Here is an 18,825-nt window from a genome sequence, read left to right as displayed (position 1 = left end):
AAAGAGACAAAATTCATGGAGGAACCTTACTTAATATTGAGCTGTCTGGGGTCATAAAGATTATGAATGCTCTTGTAACTCTGACAAAAAGCATGCTGTGGTATAGAAAAATGTATGATACTAAATGAAGCTGTCATTTTGTAAAGTGTTCTGGGAATAATCTACAGCTGGTGTAAATTGGAATTGCTCCACTGAAGTCATAAACTCTGAACTACGGAGCAACATCTACATGGTATGTTTCAGAGTAGCAGCCATGTTAGTCTGTATCCGCAAAAAGAAAAGGAGTACTTGTGGCACCTTAGAGACTAACAAATTTATTTGAGCATAAGCTTTCGTGAGCTACAGCTATATAGTATGTTAGCGAGGTTAGTTAGAAATGTTACCAAATATTTAATAATAATACCTCTGTATTTTAGAGCATCTCTTAGATGAAGGTTTCAAAGCATATGATACATGTTAATGAATTTAGCCTTGGAGATTTTTTATCCATATTTTTAAGATAAGGAAACTAAGTGACTTGCCGAAGATCACACAAGAAATCTACTTAGAACTGTAACTTCTGACTCTTAGACCACAGACCTTAACAACAGACCATTCTTTCTATTCCAGATAGTATGTTATGCAAAGTAGTTAGTTTCTTTTCAAGCAAATGTAGGATTTAATGCAATATCAGAACAGTACTTTTACATTTTCTGCATGTGTCTAAGAGGTACAATAATTTTATACACAATAATTCAGAGAACTGCCAGAATCTATATTTTAAAATATCATGTTGGCAGATTAATGATACAAGCCAACCTAATTGACCACTTCTGCAACCCTTAGTCCAAATTAATTTCCTTTAGGATTTGCCCTTGGCTATAATTCCAATTTTATACCTTCCTTCATCTGAGTTCCCATAGAATATAGAATTAGCTTACAGCATCTGAATATCATTCTTTTGAAAGAATGGAATAGACTCTTCATTCTGACCTGTTTCCTTCAACATACTGATGCATTGGAGCTATTTAAGATGTATTGCAATTTGACAGGCTTTTGACAATGTCATTTCGAGCTGCGTCCCAGACTAATGTAGAGCAAGAATGGATGACTGACAATGCAGAAAAATCACTGCCTTAGTAGAATGTTCACAATAACTTGACAAGCCCAACATCACAATTACTGCTGCCTCTGCAGCCCTCAAATAATTATGTTTCAGATTTTCAAGGAAGAAAATGTTTCATTGAAAAGAGATCAAGTAATGAATTAATTTATTTTGTAAATCAAAGATACATCATCCTGCAATAACTATGGTCCAGATGAAATTTTCATTTTATTTTCCTTCAATTCTGTTTTAAAGTAAAGAATGAGACATGTAATCACGCTGTTTTTATATTGCTGCCTTAATGTCAAGCACCCCCAGAGCACTTTACAACAACAACAATTAATTAATATAATGACAAACAAAATTAATTAAAAGCACAACTGAAAAAATAAGTCATTAACTTAACATTATATACAGTCAGGAGTTCACCAGACTTTATCTAGAAGAACAGCAAGTTTCACAAATGACTGGGAAGTAAGAGATAAAGTCTCTCACACTTCAGCTATATTCAACTGTTGCCAAAGAAAAGAAAAGCATGGCGATAGACAAAGGAGATGGAAGCCAACTAACCATGTGGAGAGAAATATACCCCTCTGCAGAGGGTCACCACCTTACCTCTCACATGTACCTCTTTTCAAAGAAAGTTACTCATTTTGGTTCCAAAGTTATCTTAATTCCAGTGTCCTCTTGGTTTTTCTTGTTGAAAAGTATTTATTTACATCCAAAATAAAGTATCATGAAACTGAGATTATAGAAAGAGTTATTTTCACCAAAGGAAAGAATCCCACATCATTTTCAGATTCCTGCATGAGTAATTTTCTATGTCCCTCATTTTGGGACTTCAACACACACTGTGTCCCATGTTTGGCAACAGAGCTATTGGCAATTTTCTAACAAACCATTTTTAATCGAAATTGAAACATTCCACTGGGAATGTTTTCATTTTGACAAAAAACAGTCATGTTTCCAACAGATGCCTGCCTTGTTTCCTGCCTCCTCAGCAGCATGCCTTTCTGGCTACCAGGTAGATCAAGCTCCTTGGCCTTCCAGTCTCCTCAGCAGCTCACCTGGTGGACTGCCACAGAGCTGGGGATCTCATGGCTTCCAGCCTCTCAGCACCTCGGCAGCTCATCTAGTAAGCTCCTGGGGAGCTCAGGCTCCCAGGCTTCCATGTGGCTCAATAGGCAGGTTCCTGAGAATTCAGAAACCCCTGGGAGCTCCAGCTCTCAGACTCCTTGACAGCTTGCCCAGCAGGCTGCTGCAGATCCAGAAAACTGAAAAGCCCCTGGGAGGTGGAACTGGAACTTTTTGAAAAAATTCATATTAGTTCTTTTGAAACTGATTTTTTTATATACCTCGCATGAAAAATTCTGTATCTGTGTCTTTTTGTTCTGATTCCGAATGTTTGGTTTTTTTGTTTTTTTTTGGAACTGCAAAATTTTCTGTGGAAGAGAAATTCCAGTTCCCACATAGCTCTGCTTGGCAGACTGAGAGTTATGGTCAGCAAAAAGCATATGAACCACTTAAATTCCACTTCAGATGTTGAGGGCTTACGTGAAATTTATTTGGTGTATTGGCCTTTTACTGGCATTCTGCTCAGGTGAAAATTTCATCCAAGGTGAGCCGCGAAAGGCCATGCAAAAAGTATCCTGAATTAATGCAACTTTAAAATTACTGCTGAACCATGGACCAGTGGCGCCCGCCAAGACAAGTGCAATTTATGAGAATATTCACTCATTTCTGACCTTATCCACAGAATTCTGCAAAACATGGGAAATATCAGGAATAGTCAATAAATCACAATAGTTCTTTTTGTTTTGTCATCACACCATTCCCTGTACATCGTTGATTTGATGTCTTTACTTTTTGTATAATGACAGGTTTCAGAGTAGCAGCCGTGTTAGTCTGTATTCGCAAAAAGAAAAGGAGTACTTGTGGCACCTTAGAGACTAACAAATTTATTAGAGCATAAGCTTTCGTGAGCTACAGCTCACTTCATCGGTGAGCTGTAGCTCACGAAAGCTTATGCTCTAATAAATTTGTTAGTCTCTAAGGTGCCACAAGTACTCCTTTTCTTTTTACTTTTTGTGTTATCTATCAAGATTGCACTGTATGTTCCTCAGCTTGGGTCCTCTACTCTGATTTATTGTGATGTAAATCAGGATTAATCCCAAATAAACTTCAGTTTAAGTGTGAGATCGGAATTGAATCAGTCTTCAAGAGGATAGTTAGAAAGTAGCATCTTTATAATATAATTTCTCCAACGTCTTTGAACAGATTGATTTGTCATCCAAATGGTAATGACTTTAGATGTCACAGATTTTTGATGCTGAGAATCTTGGATTAAACACAGCTCCTGATCATCTGTTTTACAATGTCCACGTCTCCTTAATGTTCCAAAGAATTCTGAAAAACCACACGGAAAATTTAGAGAATGTAAGATTTACTCTAACTTATTACTGAATGCCACAATTGCCAACAGCATGATTGAGCAGGCACTGGCTGGCAAACTATGATTTCAACCACAAGCAATGGAGAAGAATACAATGTTCACATAACATCTAAACTTAACAGGTTGGTTAGTCTGAAATATGAACAGTTCAACAGATTACTTACTAGCTGTAACCCATGGAATAACACACATTCTCTAAAAGGACAAAGTGCCATTTCTTCAGGTATAAAAGTAGTCACAAACCAACTATCTTTCATTGTCAGGTGCATTCAAGGAGTTAGAATGTATTCTTATTGGCATTTTTTAGCCATCCCTCCCTTAATTCTTCCTGTAAGACAATATACTACAACAACTGTATGAAGATTTGAGAAAGACATATCCTGTTTGCTTCTTGCAAGTCACTGAGTTACCATGCAAGTCTGTATCTAAGGATAGATTTTTGAGTTCTGAGTACAATGCAGAAACCTCAAGTACCACAAACCCTGAAGATTCTTTTGCCAGCATTGGTGAAAAGCTAACAGAATAAAAAATGAGGCATTTTAAAGTTTGGCTTCATTACCCAAAATGAATGAAGAACTGTTGGAACAAGTATTCATCCACAACCTTAATCCTGAAAGAGGTTTAAGCTTTATAAACTGTGAGCTACGCAAAAGATGTGCAAAAGCTCAGCCTTTGGATCTTATTGAAAAGGGCCTATCAGGAAGCTTTTATCAATTTGGGAAGTTAGTAAAGAAAGGAGGAAACATTCCAGAACTGGTGTTGGAATGGAATTTGAAGAAGATATAACAAAAAGCTAAACTACTACAGAACAATTATACAACCTATATATCAGCCGAAGGGAGAAAAATCAAGCATCTGGACACTGAAATCTCTAGTAACTTCTATGCAACTATGTCAATTTATATCAGCTGAGAATCTGGCATTATGAATAAACCCTTTATATCATCCACGATGGTGTGTATTGACATATATTTGGCAAGTCCTGTGGATGACAAACACAAAAAGAACACGGTCTACCTGGAAGTGAGATATGCTTGTGATACATCACTTTCTCTACTTAAAACAAGTGACATTTTCCACCTGGTAAAAATCTATCAGAAACTTCTAATACACAGTATTCTACCTATCTCTAATTTTATTTAGGCATGCTGTACTCAAGACACAAGTTACAATACAGGATTTGAATCTTACACTGGAAAAGATTTCTATATATTATAGATTCCTAAAATCACATCAATTTTAAAATTATATTACTAAGTTTGCCTAATGATTCATGTGAAAAGAATGCCAAAGGCTTGTAGAACATATTTGTATGAACTTTATATTGCTATTATTATGTTTAAGCACTGAACAGATTAACATTTTTAATACTGGTACTGAAGGAAATAACTATATTGTTGAGTCATTTCAAAATTTCTACAATTGTCATGTAGAAAATTCAGACCATAAATACAGCAGAGTTAAAATAGTTGACTTCTTGTTTTTAAATGTGTTTTTCTATCTTAAGTGTTTCTTCTCCATATTTTAATACCTGGACAACATAAAACAGATTTTATTAATAACCACCTTTAACCTAAGGCACTATGTAAATAATAAAAACAGTCCTATATCTGTCCCAATTTACAAGAGTCTAACATAGAGGCTTGAGGCAGAAATTACTGGGAGATTCAATGGCTGTGGTATACAGAAGGTCAGACTAGATAATCATAATTCATTAACAGATTCAAATGCCAGAAGGGTCCATTGTGATTATCTAGTCCAAACTTGTGAATAAGACAGGCAAAAACTTCCCCAAATAAATTCCTGTTTCAACCAGAGCACATCTTTTAGAAACAGATCTAACTTTGATTTAAAAATCACCAGTCCTGGAGAATCCATCAAAACCTTTGGCAAATTGCTCTGGGGGTTATTTTCTTTCTGTAAAATATATATGCCTTATATCCCATCTGAATTTATCTAGCTTCATATTATACCTTTGTCTGCCAGATTGAAGAGCCCGTTATCAAATATTTGTTCCCCATGTAGGTACATATAGACTGTGATCAAGTTACTCCTTAACCTTCTCTTTGTTAAGCTAAATAGATTGAGCTTCCAGCATCTACCACTGTAAGGCATGTTTTCTAACCCTTTGAAGTGAGCTGTAGCTCATGAAAGCTTATGCTCAACTAAATTTGTTAGTCTCTCATGTGCCACAAGTACTCCTTTTCTTTTTGCGAATACAGACGAACACGGCTGCTACTCTGAAACCTGTTAATTGTTCTTGTGGCTCTTCTCTGAACTCTCTCCAATTTATTAATGTCCTTCTAGAATTGTGGTCACCAGAACTGGACACACCATTACAGCAGTAGTTGCACCAGTGCCAAAAAAAAAAAAAGAGGTAAAATAATCTCTTTACTCCTGTTTGAGATTCCTCTTCTGGCATATGAATCTGTGTATGTTGAGTCCAAAAACCCTTCTAATTTTTTTGTCTGCTTTGCTTCTGACTGGGAGAGTCACATTGGACTTCTGGGGAAAGTGAATCTATATAGTGAAAGCTGCCAGTAAGGGATTACTGGCATCAGACCCACTTAATTCCTTCCTTTAAAGACTAAAAGCATTAGTGGCAGTTGCCCTTCTTTTCTCCCTTCTCTCCAGCATCACAATGGAGAAAGCACAAGGAGTATTTGAGGGAGGAAAGAAGAGGCTGATACAGTCTGTCCCTTTAATGCAGCACTGTAGAGCGCAGTCAGGGAAAGAGGGACTAGTAGCATCAAGTCCCATCAATACAGCAGCACCAGAGTGCACCCAGGGGAGGAAGGGGCAGGCTGGGCTTGTTGAGGTCTTGCCCCTCAAGTGAGCTACTTCGTTCATTGAAAGGGTACAGAGCTAAGAGCTGCACATGCTTGCAAGCTGCCTTTGTAGCCCCTCTGGGCAGAATCAGGATACTCCAAAAGGTTTGTGACTTAGATGCAGAGCTTCATGCCCGCCCCCCCGCAACCTCAGCAGCAGCAACAGGGACCAATCAGAGGAAAGCTGAAGCAGAAGGAGGGAGGAGCTAGCCAGCCTGTGATTTCAAGAGGGCAGAAGGTCGGAGTCTTGGGAGGAAAGCCTTGGGTATTTGGGAGGAAAGGAAGAGGAAGGGTGCTATGCCCTGGCTAGGTAAGTGGGGTAGATAAAAGTGGAAACAGAGGGCTGTCACCTGGAGAAAGGGAGGGAGGGAAGCAAGCAAAAGGGCTACCCTCTCATTATCAGGAGAAGCAGTGGAATGATGGTGCGAGTTACAGCCCAGGAGCTGTTGGGGAGCTAATGTATGTATTATGGGAATGGAGAGAGCCCCTAATGGATTTGTCAAGAACAAATCATGCCAAACCAACCTCATTTCCTTCTTTGACAGGGTTACTGGCCTAGAGCATGGGGGTGGGGAAGCAGCTGGGATAGTGATATATCTTGATTTTAATAAGGCTGTTGACACTATCCCACATGACAGTCTTATAAGTAAACTAGGAGAGTGTGGTCTATATGAAATTACTGCAAGATGGGTGCATTGCCAGTTGAAAAGCAGTACTCAGAGAGAGTTACCAATGATTTCCTTTCAACCTGGGAAGCCATATTTAATGGGGTTCTACAAGCATCTGTCCTGTCATGGGTACTGTTCAGTATATTCATTAGTGGCTTGGATAATTAGTGTATACTTATAAAGTTTAAAGATGACACCAAGCTGGGAGGGATGAAAGCACTTTGGTGGACAGGATTAGAATTCAAAATGACCTTGATAAACTGGAGAATTGGTCTAAAATCAACAAGATGACATTAAATAAAGACAAGTGTAAACTAAGAAAGAAAAAAAATCAAATGAATACATGCAAAATGGGGAACAACATGTTAGGTGGCAGTACTTTAGAAAAAAAAAGCATAAGAACGGCCATATTGGGTCAGATCAAAGGTCCATCGAGCCCAGGATCCTATCTACTGACAGTGGCCAATGCCAGGTGCCCCAGAGGGAACGAACAGAATAGGTAATCTTCAAGTGATCCATCCCCTGTCATCCATTCCTAACTTCTGGCAGTCAGAGGCTAGGGACACCCAGAGTATGGGGTTGCATCCAGTGTTCCCTCCCATGTGCAGAATGAATTTTGTTACGTGGACCAACATGGAGGTGATGTGTGGTGGGGGTGGGGCTGAGGGGTTCGGAGTGTGGGAGGTGGCTCAGGGCTGGGGCAGAAGCTTGGGGTGTGGGAGAGTGAGTGCTCTGGCTGGGGGTGTGGGCTCTGGGGTGGGGCTGGGAATGAGGGGTTGGGGTGTGAGAGGGGGCTCGGGCAGAGCGTTGGAGTGTGGGAGGATGAGAGCTCTGGCTGTGGATGTGGGCTCTGGGGTGGGGATGGTGATGAGGGGTTTGGGGTCCAGGCTGCCCCAGGGCTGTGGTAGGGAGAGAGAGGAGTCCCTCAGCCCTCTCTTGCCGTAGCAGCTGGGGGCCAGGTGAGAGGCACCTCTCCCTGGCCACAGCAGCTTCGGTGGGGCTGGGTTGGGTGGGCTAGGCCAGGGAAGAGGCACCTCTCCTGGGCTGCAGCAGTTCTGGTGGGGCTGGGCTGCGCTGGGGGAGGGGCACCTCTCCCCGGCAGCTCCTGTGGGGCTGACCAGGCCAGGCCGTCGGAGAGACGCCTCTCCCTAGCAGCTCTGGCAGGGCTGAGCTGGGCTGGGCTGGGGGAGGGCATCTCTCCCTGGAAGCTCCCGTGGGGCTGGGTTGGGCCAGGGGAGGGGCGCCTCTCCCTGCCTGCATGGCTTTTGATAGCCTGCTGTGCAGCCACCTTACAGGGAACTTAGGTTGCATCCCTGACCATCTTGGCTAATAGCCATTGATGGATCTATCCTCCATGAATTTATCTAATTCTTTTTTGAACCCTATTATCCTTTTGGCCTTCACAACATCCACTGGCCACAGGTTAGACAGATTGACTGTGCATTATGTGAAGAAGTACTTCCTTTTTTTTTAAACCTGCTGCCTATTAATTTCACTGGGTGACCCCTGGTTCTTGTGTTATGTGAAGGAGTAACACTTTTAATCACTTTCTCCACACCTTTCATGATTTTATATCCCCCCTTAGTCATCTCTTTTCCAAGCCTGAAAAATCCTAGTCTTATTAATCTCCCCTCATATGGACTCTGTTCCATACTCTTAATCATAGTTGTTGCTATTTTCTGTACCTTTTCTAATTTTAGTTTATCTTTTTTGAGATGAGGTGACCAGAACTTCACAGAGAATTCAAGGTTTAGGCATACCATGGATTTATATAGTGACATAATGATATTTTCTGTCTTATTATCTATCCATTTTCCAGTGGATAGATAATTCCAGCTAACATTCTGTTAGCTTTTTTGACTGCTGCTACACACTGAGCAGATGTTTTCAGAGAATTATCCACAATGACTCCAAGATCTCTTTCTTGAGTGGTAACGGCTAATTTAGATATCATTTTGTATGCAGAGTTGGGATTATGTTTTCCAATGTGCATTACTTTGCATTTATCAACACTGAATTTTATTAGCCATTTTGTTGCCCAGTCACCCAGTTTAGTGAGATCCCTTTGTAACTCTTTGCAGTCTTCTTTGGATGTAACTATCTTGAATAATTTTGTATCATCTATACATTTTGCCACCTCACTGTGTACTCCTTTTTCTGGCTCATTTATGAATAGGCTGAACCGCACTGGTTCCAGTACAGATCTCTGGGGGACACCGCTATTTATCTCTCTCCATTCTGAAAACTGATCATTTATTCCTACCCTTTGTTTCCTAACTTTTCACCAGTTACTAATCCATGAGAGGACCTTCCTACTTATCCCATGCCTGCTTACTTTGCTTAAGAACCTTTGGTGAAGGACCTTGTCAAAAGCTTTCTGAAAGTCCAAGTACACTATATCCACCAAAAAGGATCTGAGATTTATAGTATATCACAAATTGAACATGAGCCAATTATGTGATGCTGCTGTGAAAAAGGCTAACATAATTATTGCGTGTACTGATAGTAAGACGCAGGAAGTAACTGTTCCATTCTGCTCAGCAGGGGTAAGACCTCAGCTGGAATAGTGCATCCTGGTTTGGGCACCTCACTTTAAGAAAGATGTGGACAAACTAGAGAGTCTAGGGGAGAGCAACAAAAATACAAAGACCCATACATTTTGGGTGTTAGAATTTCCTTCTATGAAGAGCCTTAAATCTCATAACTAACACGTCCATACAATGTAGTGATTTATGCTAAGGATGTAAATCCACTTAAAGATCCACAGCTTTAGACCCTTTCACCCCTACAGTATCCCTGTGAAGTCAGTGGGAATCCATATGAATATAAACAGGACAAGGGCCTAAGTCAGCAAAGCTAACATAGTTACACATGTGACTTGCTGAACTACCACAGTAGGAGCCAATTAATAACTAATGACCAAAGATAAGCATACAGTCTTCGCCTAGGAGGCATTGTAAAACATCCCACACTGGGGATAAATCTCTCTGTGAGGAAAGAAAGTGTCCCAGCTCTGCCAGAAAAATTGTGTGTGTGCAGGGGACAGGTTATTTGCTGCATTTGCCAGGGGATGACATCTCCTTCCATAACAAATGCTAACAAGCCAAAAGCTGGTGCCTTGGCTAAACTAAGCTATGATGAAGAAACAGCAGCCAACTGAGCAATATCAAGCAGCACTAAAACTCAGGAAATTGTTTCTCTGGGTTAAGTAGATCTCCATTTTGAACCTATATAAATCAAATCCCCATTTCCAGGCTTTTACTCCTCATGGACACGATATTATCAATCTGCATCTCTTTGATGGTGGCCTATACACAGGATATATGTATCCCCCTGTTATGCAAAGGGCCACTTGATAGAGTTGCATGTGCTTACACTTGTGATGCATTTGGCCTTTACACTGGATGTTTTCTTAGCAGAACAAACATGGAGTCTCCTTCCCACTACTTTGCTTCACACAAAATAATACTGAAGCCCTATTGTTAGTCAGCTTGAGTAATCTCCTTCTGTTAAAGTGGCCATATTTTCAAACTAAAAAGTCTGTTTTTTGTTGTTTTTAATGAATGTGTACTGATGCTACTTCTGTCAACTTCTGACTCAACAGTAATTTTATTCCTGTCTTAAGAAACAGATTTGCAGAACCCTTAGATTGACTGGGGGTAGATTACTCCATGAGTATTCTCATTTATACTAGTGGGACTACTCATAAAGTAGTCTGAAAAGCATCTGAAAAGCCCAGCACAAAACCTTTCCCCTTCTATAGTTATTTAAAACAACACATTTATTGATTGCATGAAAACAAAGATAAACTTGATGTATCCCAAAAGACATTCGGGCACTTAGATATCATATGAAAGACCAAGACTGTTCTAATAAAATGGAGACATACAATCTCTACCTTTGGGTCAACAACTCCTTGGATACCTAACATGTTATGTCTTGGATTTCACTGCCTGTTTCATTTTATTTGACTCATTGCTCTAGCATGAACGGAGATTTTGAGTAGAGAGTAGAGTAGATTTTGGACATTTGTAAAACAGAGAAAGCTTGCAGCATTACGGAGACTGTTTATTTAAATGAACTATTGCATCATAATTTTGATTGATTATGTAAAAACTACATTCCAGGCACAATGTAGAAATTCACTTGATCAATGAGCATCAAATCTAGTTCCTGACTGGAAAATTCCCATCCCAAAATGTTTACTTTGGTAAGTAAGTAAATTATGGCTCTGAGGATATAATAATGCTAACCCAGCCATCACAGGGACTATTTTTATTTTAAATCATGTTGGTCATGTCATATTAGATATAATTGTGTGCAGGAAAGTTGTGAGAATTACTATAATGGTGTACCCCACCCTTGTTTGACTCTCTACAGGACAGCATTCCATGACTGTTCAAAACTTCAGCAGGGTGGAAACAGAATCTTACACTTCCTAAATATTATCCAGGCATAGGCTTGTTAATGTTACCAGATTATTAAACTGATCTCCACTTTGAACTCATTTCAATTATTCTAATTTGTATCTGAAATTTTTAGTTCCACAATCTTTTTCCTTTGGTTTGGTTTTAATTTTTAAGATGGTGTTATTCCCATTGTAAACAGATTTTCATTTATATTTTTTTAAGATTGATATTGGTATCTCCTCTTTACGTAGCTGGACTAAAAATCTTAAGGCATAGCCTTCACATGAAATGGCATGTGGGGGAAACCACACAATTTGACAAAAAACAAACAAAGAAAAAAGCATATAAACAAAATAAATATAAAATGCACAAGATTACACAATATCTAACTGAAACTTTACCTGGAAATGCATGCCCTGTTAGAGAATCCAATCCTGAAATTAAAACAGTGAAAAAAATAATCTTTAACACTAATTTAATTGGCACCACAATCGCGTATCATTAATATAAAATTTGTCACAGGAAGCAAAGATAAAAACCTCATTAGATAGTGTGTATAAATTTGGGTCTGTATGACATAGAAAAAGCAGTATGTAAATATGAAACTCTTGTACAATTTAACAAGTTCACTTGCTTTGTTATAACAACTTTAATCATGCTGCACTATAGTTAGGTTGGGTTTCGCAAGTAATTCCTTTACAAACCACTGTTTTCAGAGGTTTATTCCTTGAATGTGAACATGCGTTCTGAGGTTGTAGATATGAATTTTTAGCCCATAGTAATATTTTTCTTTTTCTTACAAATATAAAAAAATGATTCTTTAAAGATCTACTTTCAAAAGATGATAAGCCTGATATGTTTCAGAGTAGCAGCCGTGTATTCGCAAAAAGAAAAGGAGTACTTGTGGCACCTTAGAGACTAACAAATTTATTAGAGCATAAGCTTTCGTGAGCTACAGCTCACTTCATCGGATGCATTTGGTGGAAAAAACAGAGGAGAGATTTATATACACACACACAGAGAACATGAAACAATGGGTTTATCATACACACTGTAAGGAGAGTGATCACTTAAGATAAGCCATCACCAACAGCAGGGGGGGAAGGAGGAAAACCTTTCATGGTGACAAGCAAGGTAGGCTAATTCCAGCAGTTAACAAGAATATCAGAGGAACAGTGGGGGGTGGGGTGGGAGGGAGAAATACCATGGGGAAATAGTTTTACTTTGTGTAATGACTCATCCATTCCCAGTCTCAATTCAAGACTAAGTTAATTGTATCCAGTTTGCAAATTAATTCCAATTCAGCAGTCTCTCGTTGGAGTCTGTTTTTGAAGCTTTTTTGTTGAAGTATAGCCACTCTTAGGTCTGTGATCGAGTGACCAGAGAGATTGAAGTGTTCTCCAACTGGTTTTTGAATGTTATAATTCTTGACGTCTGATTTGTGTCCATTCATTCTTTTACGTAGAGACTGTCCGGTTTGGCCAATGTACATGGCAGAGGGGCATTGCTGGCACATGATGGCATATATCACATTGGTAGATGCGCAGGTGAACGAGCCTCTGATAGTGTGGCTGATGTGATTAGGCCCTATGATGGTGTCCCCTGAATAGATATGTGGACACAGTTGGCAACTGGCTTTGTTGCAAGGATAGGTTCCTGGGTTAGTGGTTCTGTTGTGTGGTGTGTGGTTGCTGGTGAGTATTTGCCTGATATACTACTGCAGGAGCAGGGAAGTGTAAATTACTCCTGTATCCCAGGAGAATTCACTTTGAGGGAAAGCAGACAATGATACCAACACAGCAAATCCTTCAGGCTTTTTCCTGCTGGTAGGACAAGAATCTAGAATTGTAGCTTCCTGGAGTAGTACCCTGCCATTTACAATTCTATATTTTTAACAGAGACACATTCGGTAACTTATGAAAGATGCTCTATAACTCACACACTTGGGTTCATATATAGGTCTGTAGATGGAATTGAACCCAAGCTCTGCTTTGTAAAACAGGGACACAGAATCATGACTATTGAATAAGATTAGCAAGGGCTCCTTTTGTATAAGGAAGATAAAAGTAAAATATATTTGATTGGCCAGAAAAGTCTTCCTACCTAATGTATTAACATTGATATATGGAATGGGGTATGCAGACCTTTTGATCATACAGCAAACCCTCATAGATCAATAGCACCCCATCCCAATTCATGACTATCTCCCTCACAATGGTATTATAAAATATATGCCACCATCAAGAGTTCCTTCCTCCACCCAGATTGTGAGATAAAAGTAAACAGCTGTGTGTTCCCTAGGCCAGCAGAGCAGGGAAGTTCTGTGCTTCCCATTAAAAGAGAAGAAGAGAAAATGTGTTAGAGGAAGAATTGAAGGAGAAAAGCTCAGTGGCTAGTTTACTCCACTATGTGCTTATTCCCCTATGTGAGTTCACTTGGTGTTATTCTGAAATTAATTTAGTCTTTATTTTTACCTGAAGATGGGTTGCTCAAGGATCTGAGTAAATGTATTAGAAATGTGCAGTAGGAATTTTAAATAAACACAGTCTTGAAGAAGGATTTTCCTTCCTGTTTGTAACAAACATACAAAAAAGCGGATGTGATTTGAAAATTTGTTGATGCAGCTCAAATGTTGAGCCTCCTACAGTACAGTTTTTATTTTTTTTAAAAATAGTTGTGGTGAGAAAATTATATCTTCTGCTGGATAGGCTGACACACAGCTTCTCCCATTAGAAGGTAGAAGGAAAACATTCCTGACTGTGATAATATATAAATGTCCAAATGAGAGAAATTTACTGAGTACCAATAACGTGCTCAATGCTATAAAAGAACAAAGAAAACATGATTCCTGCCCTAGAAAATACGGCTTTCCAAAAATCATACAAAGACATTGCACACTACAGATATTCTACATGCATGTTAGATCAGTGGTTCTCAACTTTTACCGTCTGAGTTACAACAGAAAAAAAAAGTTTTTAGATTTCCCTCTCCCATAAGAAAGGAATCATGGTTATGACTACTTTCAGTACCTGTTCATGACCCCTTGACCATCCATGTGTTACAGATTATACACAAGTGCTAACTCTCACCTTTCCCCAAGTTAGGCGCCTAAATCCTTTGGTGGATCTGGGGCTTGAGTAATTGCTTGTTTATATAAAATAAAATAAAAATAAAAACATGGACATAGACTGTTACCTACGAAATACGTGTGTACGTGCACTGGGACTCTGGGTAAAATGACTGCAAAACTGAATACTCTGCAGGCAATGCACATAATGCATCTGTCTCCGGATAAATCAGCACTAGTTTGTTGTACTACATGAATAGCTAAATGCAACATGGGCATGTGTTTATTTCCTTGCAACTAGACCTACATGAGATGAAAATAAGATAGTTTGTCACCTTCTTACATCTCTACTGTGTGAAGTTTTGAATAAGTCCTCCTTTGCTAGTTGAAACCACTGAATTTTAGGATACATTGAAGTCACAAATCATGATCCACAAGCCCTGCTTCCATCATTACTTTCCCACAATAAGTGATATGAACTGATACTAAAGAAGGCGAGCAGTGTAAAAGTTTCCCAAATGCATACAACTACAGTCTGCTGCTCTTCCCTGCTAAACTTAAATACATGCAATTATTACAGTTAATAATGGAATGAAATCTTTGTTGTGTCTGGAACAACTGGGGTTTCCAGTCTCTGCCATAGGGATTCTACAACTCTGTTACACCAATTAAAGGCCAGGATGATAGGAAAGGTTTTGAGCTGCTCTATTTTGTTTCTTATGCACAGAACTGAAAACGGGAAGAACTGAACTAAAATTAACTAAATTGGTAAGAAAAGGGGTGGCAGTGATAGATCATAACATTAAGGTCCATATGTTACTATTAAGCATATATTAAAGAAATAAGAAGATGGTTTATAGTTCAAGCAGTTGGTAACTTAAGTGTGCATATAATGTTGGCACACAGCCAAGGACAGAGAGATGGCAGTTTTGGCCTATGGCTAGTGTGTTGGTAGGTGGATATGGACTGAGGTCAAGTAAAGGTCACTCCAGCGCTGCAAGGAGAGGTCAGTCCAAAACTACATTAAGGTCACCATCCCATAATAATAAATATATATAATAAATAATAATAATAATAATAAATAATAATAAATATCCCATAATACTACAACTTATTGCGTAACAGCTTTAATTGACAGTTATAGACCAATCACAACTGTTAAATGTAAGTATGGACCAATCAGAGAGGGTCTGAAGGTGATTAGAGGATAGGTATACTAATGATAGGATTGGGAAACAAGCCAATCAGAACAGGCCAAAAATTGTATAAAAGACAGAGCGAGCAGGCAAAAGTCAGTCAAGTAAGGAGCAGGAGATAAAGAAGGAGAATCAAAAGAACATCAGAAGCAGCAGCAGCAGTGCTTCTAGTGCAGAGCAGAAGGATCCTGACAAAACAGAGGAAGAATATCCTATGGAGAGATGAAGTGAGCTGTAGCTCATGAAAGCTTATGCTCAAATAAATTTGTTAGTCTCTAAGGTGCCACAAGTACTCCTTTTCTTTTTTGCGAATACAGACTAACATGGCTGCTACTCTGAAACCAGGTATAGTATAGGATATAGAACAGAAGTAGGGTTAATGAATGTGTATGGATGGGATACTAAAGATAAGTGTCTGTAGTGTGAATGTTTATGTTACCATGTATAAAGTTTACAGTTTATTAAAATTGCTGGCAGTGTCCTATGTATGACTGATCACCATGTGCAGAACATAATCACTTAAGCCATTCCAACTGTATAACATTACAATATCGGGTACTTTAGCTTGTATACCTGTGCTAAGGGATTTATGTTTTAACTGATGTTTAGATGAATTGCATTAGGGAAGGCTGGTTACACTAAATAAAGAAAATACTTTTGGAAAAGTATCGTCTGGGTGTCAATCTTCTGACCAGAGGGCTGTATCCATGTTCTCCCAGGAGTGAACAAATCTAGTCTGTTCTGAGGAGTTTCCTGAAGGACATAGGGAGATCCTTGGTTAACCCCGGCAATTCTGCTAGGCAGGACGCCTCCTTTCTCGTTGCAGGAGCAGACTAACAGGTCAACATCTTGGGAAACTGGAAGTAAGATACAGGAGGGATACTGGGGGATCCCTGAGTCTGTTCTTGGGTTAACAAGAAGAAAAGCAATAGTCCTTATTATCAAAAAGACTTTGCATTCCCTAGTCTGATTTTCAACTAAGTATACGGGATCAGGTGGAATACAAGTTTCTTGCATTCCATTTATCATATCTATTGCTCTGATGTGATGTTTTTCAGTTTGATTCACACAAGATTTCCCAAACAAAAAAATAGGAACATTGATTAAAGTGATGTACATGCAGATGAAACACATTTCCAAACAGCGTAACTACTATGTCCACAGTAGCAATTAGCAATAAATTATATTCACAAAATGCATACCTGATTGAGACAGTAATTCATTCATTTAAATAGAAGGAAAAAAGACTGATCTGAAGTTAGTACTGACTTCTATTTACACTGTAGAAAATGTAGATGATTTTAGAAAGGGTTCTTTAGTATGCTGCAATCATTTCATTAGCTCAGTGCAGAACAGGCATTAGAGAGAGTACAGGCTTTTTATATAGATAAGATCATTGTTTATTTCTTAGCATTGTTTTGATTAGGATTTCCAGCATCACAAAGATGAAGTCTTCTCTATTTCCTGTCTCCAGGGCACAATTCCTCACAATAGCACATATTGTACACTGCCATACGCAAAGCTTCGTCTTTCACCTGAGTAGTTCCTCTAAAGCAGGATTTGCTCTAAAATAGTGATGTACAATATATCTTCTTCCTGGATTAACATCCCAGGTTTGTACTGCTGCTGCATTGTATTGAAAGAACACTGATACCTACTCTGGAAGCACAGTCATTGTGATGCCACACTGGGAAATGTATTTCAGGTTTAAAACACATGCAAGTAATTGTAATGTTAGGAATCCTTCCCTGGAATATCAGTGAGATACAGAAATGCCAAATTTAATCTCTGTGCACTGATTCATTCATAGCAGAGTGAAGAGAAGCCAAAGAAACTCTAAACTATGCTTCTTTGCAAATATATGTTCCTTGGTTCTAAATGTTCAATAACTTCACTGCCAGGAATTACATTTTCTCCTCTAATTCTTTGTGGTAGGCAAAAAAAATTACAAGAAGGCTGGATCCTAATTTACTCTGGGCAGAGAACAAGGAAGCAGCAGTAGAAATAAGGGACCAAGAGTCATTCTGGGTGTTTAGTGTAAAATAGGTCAGAGGACCTGGGAACAGTGCATTTTATAGTGGTCATTTGTCCTTTAGAAAGAAAAAGGGGTGGAGTCAAGGGCCAAGGGCTGGATCCAGAAGAACTGCCCTACAAAATTTGGGACATGAAGGAGGGATATGAAGAGATGTGAAAGACTGGTTAGGGCCTCACAGAAGCAGGAGAAGTGGAGTGGAGATGGACAGCAGAGCTGCAGTGGCTGGAGAACTGGGATGACTTGCACAGGTCAGAAGCTGCAGTTGCAGCTCTTCCAGCCAGGACATGGGAAATAAAAAACTATGTCAGCCAGTGTGGGGATGGGGGAGGGAGCAGAAGCAGTGATGGATCAGCAGTTGGAAAATATCTGAGTTCTAAAGTTATCTATTAAAAGTTGATGAGAGCTTTTGTATTTTAGTCCCATTATTTTTTCCCCCTGATTTTGGAGAAGTGAGACAGGAATCTCAAGCTCTTCTCTTGCATGTCCTATCTGGCAGACAAAGTGGGCTGTTTTTGGCAGGATGCATTTTCTCCATCTCTTCCATTCTCTATCTCTTCCCTTACTTTGTTTTCTTTTCTCTCTTGTGTTCCATCTCCCCAAGCCTCTCCTGATTTTCTTTCGGTCCCCTCATCCTTCTTAGATTTGGGATGTTGGGAGCTCAGCGCCTTCTTCCCATCCTTGGATCTAGCTGAGACTCTTGTGAAAAAAATCACAAGTCTGCACACCCTAGAAGAAGATGGCCTTAGTGGATATACCTTTTAGGTTTGGGGACCATCCTTAAATAAAACTAGTAGGCAAGACAGAACGGCATCCATGCCTCTGTATGATGGCACTATAATGAAAATTTGCTTCCACTGCAGAAACAATATACATTAGTAAGTAAAAGACTGTTGTTTCTGTAAAGACAATTTCCAAACAATTCTCATTTCTAGACCTAGATCTTCACTATTTATTGTTATTTTATCCTCTTGCCCCTATCTCAATTAATAAGACTCAGTTTTCAGAATCTTTCTCATGGTCATTGCTACATTATCACACTTGTTTGTCATTATTTCAGTTAACAGTGCAATTATGATTTTTAATGTG

At 39.1% G+C, this 18,825-nt stretch overlaps 1 protein-coding gene across 4 annotated transcripts in view; it reads right to left on the bottom strand.

Annotated features, from left to right (window-relative positions):
• The window catches only part of DLGAP2 (DLG associated protein 2), a 725,030-nt gene that overhangs the window by 203,134 nt on the left and 503,071 nt on the right, over nt 1-18,825 (bottom strand). For 3 of the 4 annotated variants that reach the window (XM_043510336.1, XM_043510335.1, XM_043510337.1), the window contains one exon: nt 11,843-11,875. The exons of the other annotated variant lie outside the window; for it this stretch is intronic. In XM_043510336.1, the coding sequence (XP_043366271.1) occupies nt 11,843-11,875 (33 nt within the window). The remainder of the gene's footprint in view (nt 1-11,842; nt 11,876-18,825) is intronic. 4 annotated transcript variants of the gene reach the window in all.

Source organism: Dermochelys coriacea, chromosome 3, assembly GCF_009764565.3.
Source record: "Dermochelys coriacea isolate rDerCor1 chromosome 3, rDerCor1.pri.v4, whole genome shotgun sequence".
Lineage (NCBI taxonomy): Eukaryota > Metazoa > Chordata > Testudines > Dermochelyidae > Dermochelys > Dermochelys coriacea.
Note: the sequence above shows the minus strand (reverse complement) of the source record. Positions and strands in the feature narration are given on the sequence as shown.